This window comes from Ochlerotatus camptorhynchus, unplaced genomic scaffold (genome assembly GCF_037179485.1).
Source record: "Ochlerotatus camptorhynchus isolate MF236.1 unplaced genomic scaffold, CSIRO-AGI_Acam_v1.1 ptg000328l, whole genome shotgun sequence".
NCBI classification, from domain to species: domain Eukaryota; kingdom Metazoa; phylum Arthropoda; class Insecta; order Diptera; family Culicidae; genus Ochlerotatus; species Ochlerotatus camptorhynchus.
Genome location: NW_027040816.1, coordinates 4576610 through 4599842, shown reverse-complemented (window position 1 = coordinate 4599842; position 23233 = coordinate 4576610). Strand labels below are relative to the sequence as shown.

The window sequence follows — 23233 nt, the reverse complement described above, 5'->3', positions numbered from 1 at the left end:
CACATTTAAGGATCTCGGGAAAGTTTGATCGATATTTTACCTATAATTACCTTAATGAAATTAATGAGAACTTTTGTACATTTCAAGCCTAACAATGTACTAGGTCCTAAGTAACAATGTCAGATTCTCTTTGTCAATTTTCTCTTCGCTTCCTCACGGTCATACATGGACATGTTCAGCTATTTTCATCACAAAGTTCTCGATTAATTTTTGAGTAGGTCCTATGTCCATTTGTGGATACAAAAAAGTCGATTAATTTGATTTGCTTTCTACCAGTGCGATATTTTCACAATCTTTAATTTAATCTTTCAACTTTTGATTGTATTCATCAATATTGCAAATCCACCGCTCATTTTGCGGCAGAAAGCGAATCAAGTTAATCGATTTTTCGATCGACAAATGGACATAGGACCAATTCAAAACGGACTCCAGAGATCAATAAAATAAAATATTATCCAGCATTTAACACTGAAAATACGGCCACCGGTTTTGCAGCCAAATTGTTAACGAAAGTGAAACTAGATGAAGAAAATCGATTAATGTTACTCAGGACCACTGTTGCATTGTTCGGGTTAAATTGTTTGTTTCCATGGTTTTTGTTACATTCCCCTCCCCCCAAATGTCTACCTTAATGGCCTAGTTTATTAAGAAGTTAAAGCGGATTTCGATGGAGTGCACGCGCGACTATCGACCCCGTGCCTCCATCGAGTGAAATAATTCCAACTCGACTCGAAAATCTTTGGTACTGTTCCAGATTGGCAAGTGAAAGAGATAAAATTGTGTAACATACAACAACAACAACAAAATATTTATATATCAAATACCTCTCCGTAACTTCTGGTCAGTTTACTTTCGGCGTGTTCTCCTTCCAGTCGGTCGTCCGCTTCAATCGATTGATGACGCTTGTCGTTGGCTGTTTTCTTCCAATATTCGCTATGCAGTAATCCTATACGAATGCACTTGCTGCCTTCAATCGACCGGTCCGGGTCGATCTTCCAACGTAGAAATTGTATTATCCTTCCCCCTTATGATTCGCCCCGGGGTTTAACAAAACCACGATGTTTCCTCCAGCCCCAGCTTTTACCACATTCACCACTTTTCTCTTCCTTCCACCCACTGATGCACTGATATTCCCCAGAAAGGCACACCACCACTAATGGCACTATATCTCGGAAAACGCCTTGTGGGAAAATTGCATTCGCCAAAAAAAAAGATCTAGAACGGATTAAATGGAGCACGTTACGAATTCCAGAAATGAAGCGCAAAGCACAAGAAGATCCTTGAATTTTCCTCTTGTTGCCACGGGAGAAAGACCGACTGTCTGCGCCTACTATACTCTTGCTGCACCAGATACGGAAAGGTTCGAACCGAGCTCTCAACAGAAATGCGACAAATTTTCTCGACGGTCAACAATAGACTGACACGAACTGAGTGATGGTGGAAAATATTGACATTCATGTAGGTCCTTTGGCTGAAATTCGCTGTGCTGTGAGTGGAGCTGACCTGATGAGATGAGAGCGGGAGAGAAAATGTAAGGAACTCACACACGGCCAAGGGCCAAGCACAACCGAAAGAAGGGTTTTTGGATTCATTGCGCCTTTTGTGGTCGGTAGGGTGGGAGCTCATTTTCCGAGAGAAAGAAAGGATTTTATGCTTTCGTTACTCTCGCTCTCTTGTAAATTCTGTTGGCGGCCGATGAGAGTAACGCAGTAACTGAGGCGAATTCAACTCTAAAAGTGCAAAAAGTGGGGTTATTCAGTAAATGAGTAAAATTTTCCTCACTTTTCCGGGAATATCGACCAACATTTTACACAGTCCAAGAGTATACTAATAGACTGAGTGAAACGTTTCTCGATTTTCCTCATATTCAAGAAGTTTTTCCTGGAAAATCGAGGAAAAGTTTACTCATTCTCTGAGTACGTCGTACTTGAGTCGAATTCGACTCAAATTTTAGGTACTCTCATTGGCCGTGTTCGATTGTCTCTAGAAAACAGCGCGTGGGAGAGGTTAGTGTCGAAAATGAAGGGGCAACATCACATGTGTTGAGTATAGCGCGTTGCCAAACATACTAATTTATACCGATTTTATAAATTATTGATACCGAAGTACAGAATACCGATTTTTGAGGGTTTCTACCATTTTATATAATTTTTTTTTTTGAATAATCAAAATGATAATTGCCAGCGCGCACAAAGCTATTGTGAGAGTCTTTTACCTTTTTAAATATGTAAGAATTGCCACCCTATAGCTGGCCCGATTTTACACCAATGGGGTGGCCTCGAGCTAGGGTACTCCCTCCAACACTTGAACTTCGTCATGAGCATGAGCATGATTGACCGCCCGCTGGTGCTGTGCTACTCTGTTATTACCAGATAAGCTGTAATTACACAGAGAACCCCCTTGGGACTAGCATTCATCCTCAATATGTAAAAACTAGTGATCTCAAACTTGGCAATACTAACGCCGGCCGCGCCCAAACGCAGGTCAAGAAAGGAAAGGGTAGGAATGTGTTGGCGTGTTACCCGCTATGTTAAAAGCCGAGAAATCCTCTGCATTTCCACGAGAAATCACTGGGATGTTGTATAAAAGGGTTAGGTTTGTAGCAGGATTCGTTTGGGTAAACGATAAGCTGAATTGATATCCTAACGATCATATAACGCGAAGGAGCTTAGGATTGAACCCACGGTCTTCTGCTCAGTAAGCAAAAACGTTTGCCACTAGGCAGTGAGAAAGTCACTCTGCCAACTTGTGTTGACACCCACAAAAACACACTGTGACACACTCCAAACTCCTTATCATGCCACACTACATAAAAGATAATTTTTCATCGATTTTGGCACCACTTCCAAGAATGTTTACATCACGTGTTGTTTATAAAAAAAACAATCCATGATCTGATTTGATCATTCATCTTTGACAGTATGATCTAGCGGCGCCGGTGGTGTAGTGGTAAGCGTGATTACCTCTCACCCCAGCAGGCCTGGGTTCAATCCCAGTCGGCGCCGCCGGGATGTTCTGAGGCATAACATCTCTGATCACGCCTTCCTTCGGATGGGAAGTAAAGCCGTTGGTCCCCGGTTCATGAGTTGATGGGTCGATAGGTAGGGTCCAGGTGTGGGAGCTGCCTTCCTGGCACGTCGGTAGCATTGGTGCTCAGCACGGAAAACAAGATCGACGGAAAAAAAACAAACTTGGCTAACCTATTGGTCCCAAGGGTCCCAAGCAAATCGATTAACGTACCCCATTCTAGTCGAAGTTCTAGTACTACACTATGTTTGTTTTGATTTGCTTGAAAGTTTGACAGATAAAATGAGGGGTTCGGGGATTTTCCTATGTTTCGAGGGATGCATCGATCGAGGCATCGATAAGCTTGAGACCCAAGAGAGTACCAAAGCTGAGCCAAAAAGTTGAGCATGTTGCTTCGAGACCTTCTGATCTTAGAGTTACCTCTATGCTACTAGCATAGAGGTAACTCTAAGACTAGTCGGTCCCGATGAAACGAGCTCTACTTTTTGGCTCAGCTCTGGTACTATCTTCGGTCCCAAGCTAATCGATTCACCCTTCGAAACATAGGAAAATCCACTAGCCCCTCATTTTATCTGTCAAAATTTCATAGCGAATTAAAACAAACATTGTGTAGTACTAGAATTTTGACTATAATGGGGTACATTAATCGTTTGCTTGGGACCAATAGGCTAGTCAAGTAGTGAGCCAATTTAAAATCGATAGTTTCGTATTGATTGTTGCTACTAGTCTTAGAGTTACCTCTATGATTTTATCGTCCATCCGTGTAGAAAGCTGCGTCAACGGCCTTGGAAAATTCATCTCGTTCTACCCCCAGTATCCGTATTTAGCACGTTTCTACGGGACCTTCTGGTCTTAGAGTTACCTCTATGCTAATACCATAGAGGTAACTCCTCGGGTAGCTCTAAGAGCAGCAGGCCCCGAAGAAACGTGCTCAACTTTTTGGCTCAGCTCTGGTACTCTCCTCGGTCCCAAGTTAATCGATGCACCCCTCAAAACATAGGAAAATCCACGGACCTCTCATTTTATCTGTCCAACTTCCATAGCGAATCAAAACAAACATAGTGTAGTGCTAGAATTTCGACTAGAATGGGGTACGTTCATCGATGAACTTGGCCTAGAAATACTCAGAGGGAGAGATAAGCGGAAGGAATGTTTTGAGCCAAATGAATTGTCAAAATCTGAGCCAATCGAACATTCCCATTAGAATTTTTCTTATTCTTACTAGATTAAATTCTAGAGTATTACAATCGAACAGAAATTCAATCACGGGGCCTCCCTTGGCTCAGCCGGTAGAGGCGCAGCTACAAAGCAAGACCATGCTGGAGGTGGCTGGGTTCAATTCCCGGTCCGGTCTAGGAATTTTTCAGGTTGGAAAATTTCTCGACTTCCCTGGGCATAGAAGTATGATTGGACTTGCCACACAATTATACCAATGCAAAAATGGTACAGGCATCGAAAGCTCTCAATTAATAACTGTGGAAGTGCATCTAGAACACTAAGTTGAGAGCACGCAATAAGCTAATATGCAATATGCAATAAGCTTGAAATGCGAAGAAGAAGAAGAAGAAGAAATTCAATAACCTCTATGTTTCGTGTGTTTCTCAAATTCAACTAGTTTTTTGAATGAAAAACAATGTTCTAACTCTATTGATTAATTGATTTTAGTTGGTTAATTAATGGCACAAAGAAATGTGCAAAATATTGTGATGTAATCAATTATTAGTTTGCACCAAGGGGTAGGTCACTCCACACACCAATTTTGGGTCATCTTTTTTGTCAGTGTGCCGCAAGTATGCTGATTGTGCCGGTCATAGAGCAAGCTACGATTGTTTGTAAAATACCCATCCCGGCAACCCGGTATTTCTGACACCTTGAATGTTTTGGTGTGAAATCGCAAGGATAAATCGGATTGAGAATGACGCGGGATGTGGCGGGTGTGCGAAATTTCAGTGTTTTGCTATCCATAGGGTAATAAAAGTTCTGTGTTTAGTGTTTTATAATGCCCTCAAAGGCAGACCAGAAACCTAGCCTTTTGGCCGGAAAGAGTTGGAACCGGTGGGGAGTATTGTTAGAGACCGACTATAGAGGGTAATAGACTTCTTTAGTTTGTTTTGTGTGAGTTACAGCAGTATTTGAATTAAGGGTACTGATGAGGTCTGATTAACTGCCTCTTCCTCTTGAGTCCACTCTAGAACCTACATTTCGTATTTAGATCTATAAGTGAACTGCTGGTCTGAGTTCCTCTGGTATATTCAATTAGAAGATGTTCCTGAATATACAGTCAAACAGCACGTAATGTTCTGAACAACTTCAATGACAGTTGTCCAGCAGTGCTCCCATTTTATTTACACCAATCTAATGCCTACGAGATTGTGCCGAAGGTATGCCGAAAATGTGCCGATGGATGTGCCCAAGCTGTGTAGAATATAATTCCGGCACAATGTGCTTAGTGACTTACCCCTTGGTTTGCACGTAAATCGAATCAAAAGTAACAGTCATGTGAAATGCTAGCTTCTAGCAAGGGTTGCAAGATTATTTAGGTACAAATCCCTGCTGCCGAATTGTATTTTGTTTTCTCCGCCCATCTCTTGCTCTGAGTATTTCTAGGCTAGCCCAGTGTGAGCTAATTTAAAATCTTTAGTTTCTATCATGTCCAATGGTGTTATTACTTTGCTTTTTTGAATGATCGTTTACGATAAATCAGCGATGGAAGTCAAAAGTGACAGTTGCGTGAAATCGAGGTATACCTGTATCTCTGAGTACTGCGAACTAACTCATAATGCTTGTCATCTGGGAGCCGAGTCAAACTGTCAAACGGGAGCCAAACATTCAAAAGAGCTCAGAAGTCATGTAGGTAGTTACTGTTTGAACCACAAGTAAAGGTGTTGCCACTTACTGAAAACAAATTAAGCATTATAGGGGAAATGCAGGTAATGTCGACCTAAGTGTCCCCAATTTGGGCCCATATATAAATTCAGCAATCGACTAAATTTTTAATAGCAACCAACAATTTCCATTAGTAACGTCCCAATAACGCGTTTTTTTTCCTTTGGTTTGTTTTTTTCCGTCGATCTTGTTTTCCGTGCTGAGCACCAATGCTACCGACGTGCCAGGAATGCAGCTCCCACACCTGGACCCTACCTATCGACCCATCAACTCATGAACCGGGGACCAACGGCTTTACTTCCCATCCGAAGGAAGGCGTGATCAGAGATGTTATGCCTCAGAACATCCCGGCGGCGCCGACTGGAATTGAATCCAGGCCTGCTGGGGTGAGAGGTAATCACGCTTACCACTACACCACCGGCGCCGTTAAACCGTATCTATACATTGTAAGTATATTTCGATTTTATACTATGGCACGCATAAACCATTTTTATACTAAGTTTGCATTCTCTCCCTTTATACCGACCATTGCGTCGGTACGGAGAGTTGCGATTTAGCGTAGCTTTTATACTATTTAGATTTCAATATTTTTTGAGGGTATAATAGAAAGTGGTTAAATTTTAAGCATCGTAGGTGTACCAGCTATAGCTATAGTCATAACTGCAACCCCATAATACGAATGTATAGCTTTATAAAGCTATACATTCGTATTATGGGGTTGCAGTTATGACCTATGGGAATGCCACAGGTCATAATTGGAACACATAATAAATATAGCCATAACTGGTACACCTACGCTACATGACACTAATAAAAAATACCATACCTGAACGATAACCCAAATGATTGAACTATTCCACAAATTGTTTGGATGATATCCTGAACACGTCCTTAACGAAAATTTTATTAGGGGAATGTTTCCGAGTGCATCAAAAACTGCAACAAAAACTGCTTTATCGATAACCCCTACGAAGCGGCTTTGGCGGCGCACAGCTCTGTTTTCTTCGCAGAGTTTTTGCAAAGCAAAACGTCAAAAAATGTTAAACGAAATAACAGCAGAGAGAGAAAAAATTGGATCACTTTTCAATCACTTCGGCACGTAAACAAATCGAAATTTTCCTACGATATTTTCAGTGAAAATCAACCTAAAGTGCTTAATTTTCGCCTTATTTCGAGTTGGAGTCGAGCACGGTTAAACGTTGGCGTGTGAACTGATGTGAAATACGTGCAATTAGTTGCTAAACTGTGCTCAAACCGTACCGGAACGAGTTTTGCATAAGCACTCCTTCCGAAGTTGAAGTGGACCGAATCGGCGGCAGCGGCAAAAGAAGAAGAAAATCTTATTTTCTGGAAGATTTTTTTTTCTCTAAATTTGCAACCAGATGTTCCGCCCTGCTGCTGCTTCTGCTATTCCCACTGCTGGCCTGTGAGGTGTGCGTCGGTTTCGGTAGTTCGGGTTGACAGAATAGTTTGATCCAATTCGGGTGAACAACGCTGAAGACGAAAATGCTGACGCACAAGAACAATCAGGGCGGACGGAAGAAGATGCAGGTATCCTTCGTGATCCGGGACGCGGAGGAAAAGCGGCACCGGAACGGCGTCAACGCGCTGCAGCTGGATGCAATCAACGGACGGCTCTATTCGGCCGGTCGTGATGCGATCATCCGCGTGTGGAACTCGACGCAGACCACCTCCCAAGAACCGTACATCCAGAGCATGGAACATCACAACGATTGGGTGAACGACATTGTACTGTGCTGCGGGGGACGGAACTGTGAGTTGTTTGTTTGTTGGATATTGGAATTGGGTTGACGGAATTTTCTCTAATTGCTTTCAGTAATAAGTGCCAGCTGTGACACGACGGTCAAGGTATGGAACGCCCACAAGGGCTTCTGTATGTCGACGCTTCGGACACACCGGGATTACGTTCAGGCGCTAGCGTATGCCAAGGATCGTGAACAGGTGGCCAGTGCGGGGTTGGACAAGGCGATCTTCCTCTGGGACATCAACACCCTGACGGCACTCACCGCTTCGAACAACACCGTTACAAGTAGGAAATTGTCAGCTGGTTTTGGTAGGGTTGATTAATGTGAATGAAAATTTCTCTCCGAACAGCATCCAGCATCACCGGATCGAAGGATTCGATCTACAGTCTGGCAATGAATCCCTCCGGTACGATCATCGTGTGCGGTTCCACCGAGAATACCCTCCGAATCTGGGACCCCCGGACGTGCAACAAGATTGCCAAACTGAAAGGCCACACGGAAAATGTGAAAGCGCTGGTCGTGTCCGAGGACGGTACGCAGGTCGTATCCGGTAGCTCGGATGGCAAGATAAAACTGTGGAGCATCGGGCAGCAGCGGTGCATCCAGACGATCAGTGTTCATTCGGAAGGGGTTTGGGCCCTTCTGATGACGGAGAACTTTTCCCACGTCATCTCCGGCAGCAGAGACAAGAAGATCGTCATGACTGAGCTGCGCAATCCAACGAACAGTGTGCTGATCTGCGAGGAACGGGCGCCGGTGCTCAGTTTGTGCTACAACATCGACCAGACGGGCATTTGGGCAACGACGTGGAACAGCGACATCCGGTGTTGGAAGCTGAACAAAACGGAAAAGCTGAGCAGCTACAATTACAGCACTAGTAACAGTAGTATCAACAGTAGCAGCGGTACTGCTGCTGTTGCTTCTGCTTCTGCTTCTGCTACAACGGCAGGTGACGCTGCACCGGTAACGAATTCGACATCATCGACGGTGAGTGCAGCTGGAACGAGTGCTGCTGCTGGTGCTGCTACAACGTCAGCAGTAAGCACCGGGCAGAGTAAGGGATACGAAGTGGCATGCATCAAGGGAGGGGCGGCCATCAAGAAGTATCACGTACTGAACGACAAGCGGTTTATGCTGACCAAGGATAGCGAACAGAATGTAGCAATCTACGACGTGCTGAAGGTCAAGAAGGTGGAAGATCTGGGCAAGGTGGACTACGAGGAGGAAATCAAGAAGCGCAGCCAAAGGGTGCACGTTCCCAACTGGTTCACGGTGGATCTGAAAACGGGGGTGAGTGCATTTGTTGATTCTTGTCTTGAGCCGGGAAATGTTTATAATTTTTATTCAGTATAAAAATTAAGCAATTTCTTGGTTTAGTTCATTATGAAACCTGATCAGAATTTCTTGAGGGGTAAATTTTGTATTCGGCGTAGTTCTATGTTTTTGATTTGGGGATATTTTTTGTCAACAAGACATACTGGTATGCCTGTCCAAGGTTGGTGGGTTGCAATTACCCTATATGTGACGAGTATGGCTAGTCTGAATCGTCTACTCATTTTTCTAGGCATAATTTATCGACGAATTTCATAATCTAAATTGATTGATGATTGATTGTATTGATTGATTGATTGTGTATGGAAGAGAATTACTTTACAATGAATGGTTTGGCAGATAAAATGAGGGGTTCGTGGATTTTCTTATGTTTCGAGGGGTGCATCGATTAGCTTGGGCCCGAAGAGAGTACTATGTACCAGACCGATATACCGTTCTTGGATGTTCTAGTTATTAGAGAATCCAATTCACTGGCATTTGAAATCTTCAGAAAACCGACAAATACGAGACGAGTTATACCAAACACTTTCAACGATTATCATGAACTTAAAGCGACTGTCTTCCACCACATGATCCATCGACTATAGACTTTGCCACTTAGTGTAGCAGGAAAGAGGCCTTTCTTAGCTCAGTCGGTAAAGGCGCAGCTACAACTGTTAAACTTTTTATTGCATCTATTCCTTTGAGATGGTGTCTGAAAATTGCACCACAAAGATGCATGAAGGGACAAACTTCAATGACATTTTTTGGTCAAAAAATTGCACCACAGTGGTGCATACAAAAAAATTCTGTTGTAATTTTTTTTTCGATGTGGTTCATGGAGGGATAAATAAGAGGGTTAATTTAAGGTTAAAAAAATTCACCTTCGTGGTGATAAATAGAAGAAAAAGCTTTTTATTGAATATCTGGTGTAAAAATATCATCAATCATCGAGGAACTAATCAAAATGAATAACCCTGGTGGAAAAATTGAACCACGCTAAAAATTTGGAGGTGCACATTTAACTGAATATTTCTTGTGGAACGTTCGCAATACTGTGGTGAATGTAGAAGCATAATTTGGTGCATAATTTGCATCGTTCTGATGAATGCAAGCTTCATTGAAAATTTATGGTGGAAAATTTGCACCACTCTGGTGCCTGAGAATTGACCACTTTGTCAAGCAGTTTTGGCGTGACTTTCTACCAGCGATTTCACAAAACTGGACCAACTAATTTCTATTTTTTTATGAAACCCACAAATGTTGGCTACTTTTCTCGAGGTTCTAGAAGAAAAAATCTCAAAATAATTTTTCATTCCAAAGTTCGAGTGGTAGTAAACGTCATTTTGACTGCTCGAATGAAGTGGTTAATTGCACCACAAAAGTGCATGGTAAAACAAACTTCACTGACAATTGTTGGTGCACCATTCTGGTGAATGGAGGAGAATGCTTTATTGAAAATTTCTGGTGCAAAATTTGCATCGCTCTGATAAATGAAATTAACAGAAAATTTCTGGTGGAAAACTTGCACTGGGCTGGTAAATGAAGGCACAAGCTTTATTTAAATTAAGCTATATTGAAAACTTCTGGAGGAAAATCTGCACAGTTCTGGTGAACGGATGGGCAAGCTTTTCGAAAAATGTTTGGTCTCAAATTTGCATCCTTTTGCTCAATAGAGGAACAAACTTTAATTATAATTTCTGGTGTAAAATTTGCTCCATTCTAATGATTGGAGGGAAGCTGCTGTACTGAAAATTTATGCTGAAAAATCTGAAAATAGGGGCAAGTTTTATTTGGTGGAAAACCTGCAACATTCTGATGATAGGAAAAGCAAGCTATATTGCAAATGTCTGGTGAAAAATGGAAAAAGGAAATCTGCACCAATCAGAAGATTGGAGAACAATTTTTTTTGAACATTAACGGTGAATTATTGCATCGTTCTGGTCAATTGAAATTTCCTGGTGTACAATTTTCTGGGGGCAAGTTTGTATTGAAAATTTCTGGTGTAACATTCAATCTGCTGCATGAAGGGGCTAGCTGAATTGAAAATTCCTGAGGTAAAAATTGCACAGTTCTGGTGAATGGAGGGGCAAGCTTTATTGAACATTTCTGGTAGAAAAACTATAATGTTTTGGTGAATGGACGGACAACTTAAACTTGACTTCCGAGAAGAACCTCAAGGGTATTGAATTCTGAAGAGAAGTTCCAAAAGAAAAGATTTATGGGAATGATTCCATGAAAATTCTGTGAATAATTTCTAGTGAATCCTGCAGATAGTTGCAAGATAATTTTGAAAATAATATCGAGAGAATCAAATTTTGAATGAAATTCCAAAGGGATATTGGGGAAAATTTCAAGGAAATTCCGGAGATTATTTCAAGTTCATTTGGGGAAGAATTTCTGGAGAATACAGAGGAAATTCTTCTGAAACATTAGGGGAATTTCATTTCCAAGGTGTTCTGACAAAAAAAAAGTTCTAGAATATTCCGAGAAGAAACTCAAGGATATTGCATTCTTAGGACAGTTCCAAAATATTTCTTGAGAGATTTCAAATAAAATTCTGCGGATAATTTCTAGTGCATCCTGCAGATAGTTCCAAGATAATTTCGAAAAGAATACCGAGAAAATCAAATTTTGAGTGAACTTCAAAAGGGATTTTAAGTAAAATTTCAAGCGAATTCCGAGAATAATTTCTGAAATTCTAAAGGAATTTCAGTTCCAAGGTGTTCTGAGAAAAAAATCATGAAGAATTGTAAATATAATTCCAGTGGACTTCTAAGAAGAATTTCAAAAAAGCTCTTCGGAGAGTTCTAAAAAATCCGAGAAGATCCTCAAGGATGTTGAATTCTGAGGACTGTTCTAAAAGATTTCTGGGGAGTATTCCAAGATTTGTCTGCGAATCCTGCAGATAGTTCCAAGATAATTTCGAAAAGAATACCGAGAAAATTAAATTTTGAGTGAAATTCCAAAGGAATTTTGAGGAAAATTTCAAGGGAGTACCAATAATTTCTAGCTCATTCCGGGAATAATTTCTAGATAATACTGAGGAAATTCTTCTGAAACTCTAAGGAAATTTAAGTTCCAAGGTGTTCTGAGTAAAAGTCAAGAAGTATTCTCAAAATAATTCCAGAGGACTTCTGAGAAGAATTTCAAAAGAGCTCATAGAGTTCTAAAAAATTCTAAAAGAACCTAAGGAATTCTGAGGATGGACTTTTTCGCAACTGTACAAAGTTTAAAGACAGCTTTTGGATTCCCTAATTGAAAATTAGGTATAAGTTTGCCATTGAACCTTGGTCGATTGTTGTCTTACTAAGAATTTGTCTAAGAATCTTCTCTGAAAATTTCAAGTCATTTGTTACCGTGGTTGACATGCTCAATCCTTCGCACAAGTCGTCATTCCGTTAACAATCCTGTACTCGTTTATCAAAATAGTTTTGTGCGCCGTTGGTTCAATCGTTATATATTTTTTAAACCTTTTAATGATCCTATTAACCTTGGCATTTTAATCAAAATTTGAAAAAATTAAAACTACAATTTTCGCTGAAAATGATCAAGTTTAACGTACTCGCAACGGTAACAGTAAAGTGACTATAACAGCATATAAGGGCTTACAAAAATACTTACTTGAAATAGTCAAAAATTGTAACGATGCCTTCAAAATATACAAAAACGTACTGCACAAAATTTCAGTAAGGTAACTGCATAAAAGATGATACCAGTATCTTGAAGAATATATTTTCTTTGGTTTATATTTTTAACCTGTAAAGAAGAGCAAGATGCAAAACATTATTACAACGATTCCTACAGGGTTCAGAAATTTGGAAGAAATCGACCGAGTTGCTAGGCAAACACAATCGCAGTGATACCCATGTTGGTAGTATGGAAGCGTGGAAGACCAGGAAGGCTATCGACGAAGAACTGGACCACCAAAAAAACAGTTATGATTGCTGCTAGTAAGGCAAAGCGGCTACAAAATCGCTATATAATGGAACATTTCATCGATATTGTGCGCATACTTTGCAAAGGTAGCCTACCACTTCGTGGACATTCGGAAGGAGCGGAAAGTGTGCCACCCAGTTGGTGGCTAACTACGATCCTGTGCTGAAAAAAAAAACACTTGGCGGAAGGTGCGAAAAATTGCCAGTATACAAGTAACCGTGTTCAAAATGACATGATTACGTCGTTGCACAATGTAATGTAAAGAAGACGAACCACCACCGGAGCAAAAAATAAATAAAATTAGCTAATGAACAGTAGGGAAAAAGCGGGAGGAGGGTAGCACCATCTACCACGTACTTTGGAGTACTCCCTATCCCCAGATTAAATGCACCAAAGAAAAAAATTGCCCTTGCTTAACAAGATTCCTGTGCACGCTAGTGCAATCCAATGAGTTTGGCAATCATGAAGTTAAACTTTTGTGATTGTGTTTACATTCTAAATTTCTCCAATTCATGGCCATGGCAACCATTAAGCTTCATTCTCATTAGTACGATCGGAGTGGGTGGTGGAAGAGGAACTGGAAGCAATCCAACCTTTACGATCCGTCCACAAGAAACGTGTGCAGAAACGAAGGTGTAGCCTGATCGCTGATGGACGAAATTTCCACCAGCTGTCATTAAAATACTCCCCGTCAAAATCAAAGCTCGAACGGGCGAAAGTTCAATCCGACCCTAGAAACAACATCCTTGAAACAGTTCATCTGATCGACTCAGAAGTACGTGTCCTGATGATGATGATGTCTCCTACCACCACCCTACACACATGCAATCCAACTAAGTTCACCAAGTTGTGGTACCTTCCGCAATATACCACCAATCAAACCCAAAGGCCCAGCAGTACTGGGACTTGAATGGACATCCCTATAAAGTCCTGTGGATTTCCTATCGATGTACATACAAATTGAAACCAATGACTAATACCTGAGGAAAAACGCAGCGGAAAGCGATAGTATTTTCATCCCGGAAGACCCTTGGCAATATCGGGATTCAAACCAGGTCGAAGTACAAAACCCACGATGTGGTTGTTTTTCTTCATCGTTCGTTCTGCATAACAAGCTTGTAGACCAAAACAAAAATCAGCGGAGCCGGTGGTGTAGTGGTAAGCGTGATTATTTCTCGGCGCCGGGATGTTCTGAGGCATAACATCTCTGATCACGATCTCTGATCACGATCTCTGATCACGATCTCTGATCACGATCTCTGATCACGGGAAATAAAGCCGTTGGTCCCCGGTTCATGAGTTAGTGGGTCCCTGGCGTCTGTAGCATCTGTAGCATTGTGTTGTTAGCACGGAAAACAAGATCGACGGAAAAAAAAAATAGTTCGCAACCTGACTGTGATATTTTACCGATAGAATCTCGGGAACCAATTGAGCTGTCAAATAGCGGAACCAATCAATCATATCACGACCAACAACAGAAAAGAGTACATCAGCTTTTGCACACAAAATTCCGGCAACCCTTTTCTCGTGACTCAAGGCTCGCCTACACAAACTAACACCATCATCGGGTTTGAAAAAGATTCCCCTATCCGGTGATGCTGTTAATTTGCGTTCGGTTGACGAGGAAATAAATATCAAAATTTTGCTTATATAAGTTGATAGAACCTTTTCAATTGTAGGTCTACAATATATTGAATTGGTTCCTACTGGTGGGGGCCGTTGGGGCGACTCGATGTGTTGTTAAAGGGTGTCCCACATCAAATTGAATCACGGAAAAAACGCTGTAGAAAATTGCCTAGTTGACCGATCCTTTTCAAACTTCCGGACAATAAAATATAACCCATTAGTAAGCTTTTGGTATATTTATTTCACTCAACTTCAATACCATAACCGTACGCTCGCATCCACTCATTAGGCTCTGTACAACAACGGAAACCCACTTTTTCTTCATGTCTTCCTCAGATTTGACATTCTTGGGATGCTTCCGTAGTGAATAGCTCAACCGAAGCAAAACTGTGGGTTTAATGATAGGCAACATCAACTTAACTGAAGCTACCGAGTGGCTCTCAATTGAGAACCACGTCAAGATCCTAGGTATCTTTTATTGCGAGAATACCCGAACTGCCAGAGATCTCAACTGGAATTCGATCTTAGCGGATTTGGGAACAAAGTCCCAGAAACTTGCCACTTACTACGTTACTTACTTAGTGACACTACTAAACACGTATGTGTGCTGAAAAATGTGGTACGTGGCCTCTATCGTGTACTTGCCAAAAAACTACGAAGCTCGCATTATAACTGAGCTGAGAAAGTTCCTGTGGATGGGGCACCCTCAACAGTTCAAGATCTCTTTTCAAAATCTTACGCTTTTAAAAAACCGAGGTGGTTTAAACCTACACTCTCCAGTGTTGAAATCAAAAGCTCTTCTACTGAATCGATTGGTAAAGTCATTGGAAAAACTTACACTGCTAGCCGATTTTCTGGAAGGATCTGGTAATCCACCGAACGTCTCAAGTATCCCTGCAGAATTTCAGCACGCTAGGTTGGCATTGCAGGAAACATCATATCTCTCCTCCAATCTTTTGGAGAACCTGACGGCGAGTGATTTGTTACCTTTCCCTGCTTCCGGATCCACCGACCTTCGTCGACTCGCAGATAAACTGGAACATTCACTCCAGCCTGCTTCCAGCTGAGCAACGGTTAGCGTGGTATCTCATGATACATGAGAGGATTCCCCACAACCAGCTTCTTCATCGCCAAAATCCAACAATCGACCCATTATGTGCCTTATGTCCAGGAGAAATTGACACTATCGTTCATCGCATCTTCAATTGCACAAGGAGTCGTAATATCTGGTTATATCAGAAGCAGCGAATACAAACACATAAAGCAACCAACGATACAGACAAAACGGTTGCTACGACTACCATGACAAACTCGCTCTGTAACAAAGCTCGATCCGAGTGGTAGAAGGATAATGATATATTGCTTGTGGAGGTGAACCAGCCCAAGGCTGAAAGCCTCCCTAATAAAGATAAATAATAATAATAATATATTGCTTGCCTGCTTTGTTGCAACATACACGGATGAGGACATAGCTTGATATGAATCGGGAAAAGACATAACAAAAAAATTCCAATTAACACACGTGTATCATCTTCGGCTTTACTTCGTGAAGCAGCTTGCCAACAATTTGCTCGTTTTCTTCTACCGCCCCGAATGAGTTGTGTCGCACGGGCTGCTTGTCATGAAAAAGAACGGTGAAGATTATATCATTATTGCTTTCCACTTCTGACATAGCGTTATTATTCGGTTCGTTGATCGCTTGTTATTTTGTCATTTGGAGATATTTTTGATTCCTTGATCAGAAGTCTTTATTAGCTCATCTAGACCCTAGGCTTCGTCGCATGGAACCAGAATAGTTTATGTATCCAGTCTTCTCAACATTTACAAGAGCAACAAAACAATTCTTTGATTAAACAGTTAGGCAAAATGTTCCTTTATTTAGTTAATACAAATTTTGCAGATGTAAGCGTCGAAAACTTAAGAATTTTTATAGAATGTATGTAACTTTAATATAATACTGACAATAAAACATGAAGGTATTATAAAAAAAAAATAGTGGCACGAAGCTAAATCCGGCCAGAAGATCGTAGGGCCCTCGTGTTGCTTCAACAGAGGGAGTAGACGCTTCTGTAGACACTCCTTGAGGTAGATCTCCCCGTTTACAGTCCTTGTAGTCACGAACGGCGCACTCCGTTTGCCACATGAGCAGATCGCTTGACAAATCATGTAGGGGAAATGGCTCTAATGTTGGCCTATGGATCTAAGATTGGGTTCATCGCTGAAAATCTGCCATTTATAAATTTTATCTAGTTGAACGCTATTGAAAATTTAGTCGATTGCTGAATTTATGTATGGGACATTGTATGGGACATTTAGGCCGACATTACATCCCTATATCTTGGCAAACTTTGAAAGATTATCAAACTTGTGCTGGGAGGTGAAGAACAGTAACCCCGGAAGCTGCCGGAAGTCCGCCTTGACGTAAGTCTCATCATCCATGGTGAGACAATGAGATTTCGTCAGCATCTGAATTTACAGTGTCCAGGCCCTTGTCTTTCCCACCGTATTTTGCCGTTCGTCACGATTTGGAGCCTTCTGCACTTTGTACGTATGCAGTCCCTACCGGTCCTTGGCTCTCTGAACGAAAGACTTCGACAGATTCAACTTTTTGGCCGCATCCCTGACCGAAGCATTGGGATTCCGCTTAAACGCTTTGACGACACCCTTGTCATCCTGATCACTAATAGAGCATCCATGCTGACTGCATTCCTCCTGCCGTTCGATGCTCAGTGTTTCGTAGTAACGTTTAATCACACGACTCACCGTTGACTGCACGATTCCGAGTTGTTTTCCGATGTCCCGATGAGAAAGTTGAGGATTTTCCAGGTGCTTGCGCAAAATTACTCGTACCAAAATACCCAACAAGTAATTTTCTTCAGCGGTTTTTCCGTGATGCAATTTGATGAGGGACACCCTTTAATAGGGTTTAAATGGTGGGCAAGATAATTGAACCGAATCCGGATTCGAAATCTTGCTTTAATTTAGACTTAAGCTAGACACTCACCGCAAGTCTGTGATAAACCGTCACAGGCTGAATGGAAGCGATGCGTAGCGTTATTTCTTGTGTCGTTTAGTGAAGTCCCTCGATGGCTGTAATTGACCTTTCTGACGTTTATAACTCGCACACTTGCGTAATTCCATTTTCAAGTAAGAAGTTTGTTATCCTCCCTTTCGTTTCAGCCAAAAAATTTGGTTTGTTATAACAATATCAGCTTCAATCGACCAAATCGATGCGACGAAGAGACTGCAGGGCTTCTTTTTCTGTTAAAGCCGAACAGCTTCGCAGCATTCTACAACCTCAGTCGGCGCTAAGAAACAAATGTTCAATCACTTGTCTCTCTTTCTCTCGTCGCTCCATTGGTCTTTCTTTCATGCTTCAGTGAAACGGATGAACGAAAGAGCGCTCGACTTTGATAGTTTCGTCTTTCATGAAACACATCAACAGAGGCAAAGATATCTAATTAACAAGATATCGCACTAATCAATTCCTCATACAAGGCATATAATAACCCGTATGTGATAGCAGTGCCATCTGTTGAGTGCACATTGAAACTGTTGAGAGTTCCCCGCTAACTTCACCACCTGGACGAGAAAAGAGGACGATATCATCCTCGAAGTCATCATCATTATATTGCGATAGCAAGATTCTTACTTGTTTGTGATTGTTCCGATTTTCAATCATTACCACTTCATACGCAACAGAAACACTTGAGAAAACAATCACACATCCAAGCGCGCATCATGATGTGCTTGTAATATGTTTTGCTTTCGAGCGAAAGCGTTTTCAATATACCACCGGTATCAGTAAGATGCAAATCTCTAATAGTAATTGATGATTTGCGGAGCTGGTGCTCAAAAGAATCTTAATAAGCATAAAAGTAAACATGGGAAAAGCATTCACTCTCTCTAAAGAATTATTCCAACACCCCAGTCAATGGAAATGCAACGTATCAAAATCATTGCTAAACGTAATAAAATATGCCGTCTTCTTTGGCCAACGCAGCACGCATTCTATTCAAAAATTACATTGGAATAATCATTACTTTCCTATTTTAAAACGTAGGAAGTATTTGTCAACCCCGGTGAAAGCAAACGCAAACGGAAGTAGCCGAAGCTGAATGTAGACGATGAGTGATGACAGCGCTTCGTGTTTTGATTTGCGCTGTACCGTCCGCTCAGTTGTGTGGGTTCGTACATGTATAGATGTTGGTGTGTGTGTTTTCTTCCAACGCTGCAGTTCAACGTTGTCTCGTCACAAACCGTTTGGCGCTGTTATCTGTCTCTAAAAAATCCAAAGGGTGAAGGGGGTCTGACAGAGGTTTCATCATAGAGGTAACTGTAAGACCAGAAGGTCCCGAAAAAACATGTTCAACTTTTTGGCTCAGCTCTGGTACTCTCTTCGGTCCCAAGCTAATCGATTCACCCCTCGAAACATAGGAATATCCACTAACCCCTTATTTTATCTGTCAAACATTCATAGCTAATCAAAACAAACATTGTGTAGTAGTAGAATTTTGACTAGAATGGGATACGTTAATCTTTTGCTTGGGACCAATGGGCTAGTCAAGCAGTGAGCCAATTTAAAATCGTTAGTTTCGTATTGATTGTTGGTTTCATGGCGTATATGACGGAAAATGAAAATATATATTTAAAGCTTGAAGATTACCCGTAATATGTTTAATTTATCTTCCATCCGCATATTTATCTAAAAAAAAATTAACGAAAACGGGACATAACGAATTTCACGCTAATTGAAAGAGCGGTGGTAGAGTGTTCGTGAAAGGGATTGAAAGGCATAATGAGGTTTCGTTTAACTAGAAAATCGACGTTACTTACATTGAAAGCGAGGAGTAAAGCAACGACGAGAAGATCCACAGCCAGCCTTTTTCTAAGCGTGCTGCTTTTGACGTGGGACTACGTCTGTGATTTCTTTGTGGGGGTTCACTTTGTGAAAACCGAAAATGGAACATGTAACCAAATTATGAAAGATTTTGAACGTTAATAACTCAGCTGCCCCTGAACCAATTTCAACAATTTTATCACCAATCGGTCAGACGCATTTATTAAAATTAAGACTTTATCATTTTTAAAAATGTCATTATTGAAAATTGCACGAATGTGCAACTGTTGCTTTGATAGTTAAAATTATCACCGATTGCCTGCAAAAAGCGATTTTCCTAACACAGATTTCAAAGTTGAATTCCATCCGGTCTCACCAAACGGTGTTTATTCAATCACCGCGGAGTGGTGGTGTTCTCCAGTACACAACGAAAGGCTCCCCGCAAGCAGCTAGCTACCAAGGCTGGCCTCAACTGCTGATCGGGTTCAGTTCCAATCACCGTGAGTGGTGGTGTCCGTCGTTCGTCGGCATCAGCTGCATCAGCTGCAGTGGCGTTGAACATTGTTCTCCAGTACACAACCAAAGACTGCCTACAAGCAGTGAGTTGCAACCCACATGAGCATCCATAGAAGGAGGAAGAAGCCGCACCGCTATTGATCGGAATCAGTACCTCTTCGTGAGTCGATGTGGGCCATCTATGCCAAGCGCGTCACTCTCATTCCAAACAGCATACAGCTCACCAGCCTCATCTGTGTTTAACACTCTCAGTAACCCTGAGTAACAGCTCAGCATTACTCAACCTTCACGACAAAACGTTCCTTTTTAGGATCACCATAAATTTGTAAAAGAGTATTTTGTGGACATTTGTCAAGGACATCAATCGGATGTCAGTTCCCATATCAAGATAGAGCTGGAATTAGGGCTTAACAGCTTTTGTAAACAATGACTTCTTTCGATGATGTCTTGAAAGTCAAGGCTCGCCAAAGGCGGTCGCGGTATGAAAGTGGTCTGATTTTGACCCAGAGATGATGGATTTTAGTTCTTGATACGTCAATCGGTAGGAATTTTTTTCTACGAATCTGTTAAAATTAATTTTTCAAAATGTTACTATTGAAAATTGCACGAATGTGCAACTGTTGCTATGATAATTAAAATTATCACCAATTGCCTGCGAAAAGCATTTTCCCTAACACAGATTTCAAAGTTTAATTCCATCCGGTCTCACCAAACGATGTTTATTCAATCACCGCGTGGTGTTCTCCAGTACACAACGAAAGGCTGCCTGCAAGCAGCGAGCTGTAGCCCACATCCTTAGAAAGAAGAAAAAGCCGCACCGCTATTGATCGGAATCAGTAGCTCTTCGTGAGTCGCTGTGGGCCATCTATGTCAAGCCCGTCATACTAAAGAGCATAAACATAGAGAACCCCGCTCAAGTTCCTATTCCTACACAAAACACAAGCTCCTGCTCTGCCCTGTGCGGCATAACAGTCCCATTAGCATTTTTGGCGATTATGAGTTATACATTGGAATCGATTGTCAAGTACCATCACTTTACAATGTACACGAAAAAAATCCTACTTTGCTCAGAAAATGTCGCGAAAAATAACAAAACTATGTTGTCCCATCCATAAGAGCCCATGGAGAAAAAAATCTTCAACAGCGTTTTTCTCAGCTTGCTGTTTTAACGAATGGGACAACTATGCTGAAAAGGGCAGTGCTGCAGATAACAAATAAAATTTATTATATAAGACCACGACGTTTTTTATACTTGAAATGATCTTTATTTCTTGAATTTGTGTGGTTTACATGTAGCTAGTTGTCTCCTCTTCCTCTTAGATATTTACCAGCTCTGGCAGTGCCTTTACCGAATGCGCTAAGGGGGGCCCTTACTACTATTATACTTACTTACAACTCGCTCATCTGACAACGTTTGCCGAACTACTTCCAGATGCCGACGATCGTCCTCGGTCAGGACGAGGTGGATTGCTTCGCGGCGTGGGTCTCCGCCGAAGCCGGCCTTCCGGAGCACGCCGAATCCGGTACCGATCCGAAGGTCAACTACGGCAGCCTACTGCTGCAAGCGCTCCTGGAGTACTGGAAACCACCGCCTCCCCATCATCACCTGCAAGGTGGCCCGGACATGGAGAATGGCTGCGACGGAGACATCCGCGGCAACGAGTACTTTAGCGTCCCGAAACATACACCGATCATTTTCAGTGAAGTCGGCGGCCGGAATGTCTGCCGGCTGCTGGTGAAAGATGCCGTCGGCGAAACCGAAAGTGCACTGCTAAGCGAAACGGTCCCAACCTGGGTAACGAACGTAGTCATCGAACGGACCATTCCCAAGTTTATCAAACTTCCGTTCTACCTGTTGGCGCATCCGTCGATGTTGAAGCAGGACCGCAGTAAAAAGGTGAGTTGTTCTAGAGGGCTTGAACTCATACCAGATTCATCTTCAAAATTCGAAAAACGAGCGGTTCTTGAAAGGATCTTCTCTGTTTTCCGTTTGGTTGTCCCCACACAAATTGTTTCGTTTTGCTCCCACCAAAATCACCCCCCAATACCAACACCACCACCGCCACCGTATTGTTTTATCCCATTTACCGTAAAAGCCTGATTTAATCATCCAGGAACGCCTGATCGCCAACGAGTTCATCCAGTGCCGGAAGGTGTGCGAGCATGTGCTGGAGAAGGTGTTGGGTGCGGACCTCCCGGCCAGTACCGGTAACTCCAACTCGTCCCAGAACAACAGCCAAAGCGATGCCAACTCCGAGGGCAGCCAGGTTCCGGCCGAGGAACGGATCGAACTGCTTTGCAACGATGTGGTAAGTTTTTTTTTCATTTAAGGCAGATTGATCAGGATCAGTAGTCACTTTTACTCTGTATTCGTTTCTAGATTTGCGACCCCAACATGGACCTCCGGACGGTGCGGCATTTCATCTGGAAGCAATCGTCCGATCTCACGTTCCACTATCGAACGAAGTCAAACTAGATTCTAGAATAATGGTTGAGTGGTGTGAAATCGCGGTAGGAGCGATACCCGCTCGAGTCCCTTCTGATTTCCGCGGCTTGTTTCCTTTTCCTTTGCTAGGTACCTACTATAACATAATAGGAGAGTATTGTTTGGAGAGTGAGAGAATGCATGATAGAAAGAAGCCAGTAGACGAGCGTCTGTTAGATAGGATTTAGCAATGTTATCATAATTTTATTAAGTTATTTACGCACCCAAGGGTGCAAGTTTTAACGGCGTAGTATTCCTAACAGAGGTTCCGAGTAGTAGCAGCTCGCATTTATCAACTTTTTGTTTGTTCGATCTTCTTCTACTTCAGAGAGACTGCGCATCTATACGTGATCAACTTATTCCAGTGTACTATTTTAGGCGTATTTTTTCCCTTTAGTTTCTTCCCACCACGCAGTTAGTTTCTTTCCTAGATTCGCGGGAGTGCATGAGCTTGAGTTGAAGTGGTTATAAAACAAGGTCCATTCGAGGACGCGACGATTGATCATTGCCAATCTATTTAGGGAATCGTAGAATGAGGAAAAGGTAAGATCTTGGAAGCTTTCATTATAGTAATACAAAACTCATAGAAATTCGTAGGGCTTTGAGCTGAGGAGATTGAATTAAATTCTATACTAATTATTACAATTATGAACAGTAATAGCAAACAGGAAAATAAGAAAAGAAGTAGCATCTTATATGGTACGTCATGGCAAAGCAGAGGAAGCAAATGAATTACAACTGTTGCGAACGAAGCTTTCGGCTACGTGGCCCGAAGAGAGGTAATCTGGAGGAAAATTAAAAGAAAAAGTATATAGAATATATCCTCTGTCAATCAAA

At 41.8% G+C, this 23233-nt stretch overlaps 2 protein-coding genes across 2 annotated transcripts in view; one reads left to right on the top strand and one right to left on the bottom strand.

The window, feature by feature from the left end:
• LOC135708155 (trifunctional nucleotide phosphoesterase protein YfkN) overlaps positions 1-905 on the bottom strand; it is a 107220-nt gene extending 106315 nt beyond the window's left edge. Inside the window, exon 1 of the mRNA XM_065230148.1 lies at positions 825-905. The gene's annotated coding sequence lies outside the window, so the exon portion shown is untranslated. The remainder of the gene's footprint in view (positions 1-824) is intronic.
• A 6079-nt stretch (positions 906-6984) lies between these two features.
• Positions 6985-23233, top strand: LOC135708153 (WD repeat-containing protein 48 homolog). The gene is made up of 6 exons (XM_065230145.1): positions 6985-7687; positions 7751-7963; positions 8029-8969; positions 21344-21808; positions 22026-22220; positions 22292-23233. Exons 1-6 carry the CDS (start codon positions 7420-7422, stop codon positions 22385-22387), a joined length of 2178 nt encoding a protein of 725 aa, XP_065086217.1. The 5' UTR covers positions 6985-7419; the 3' UTR covers positions 22388-23233.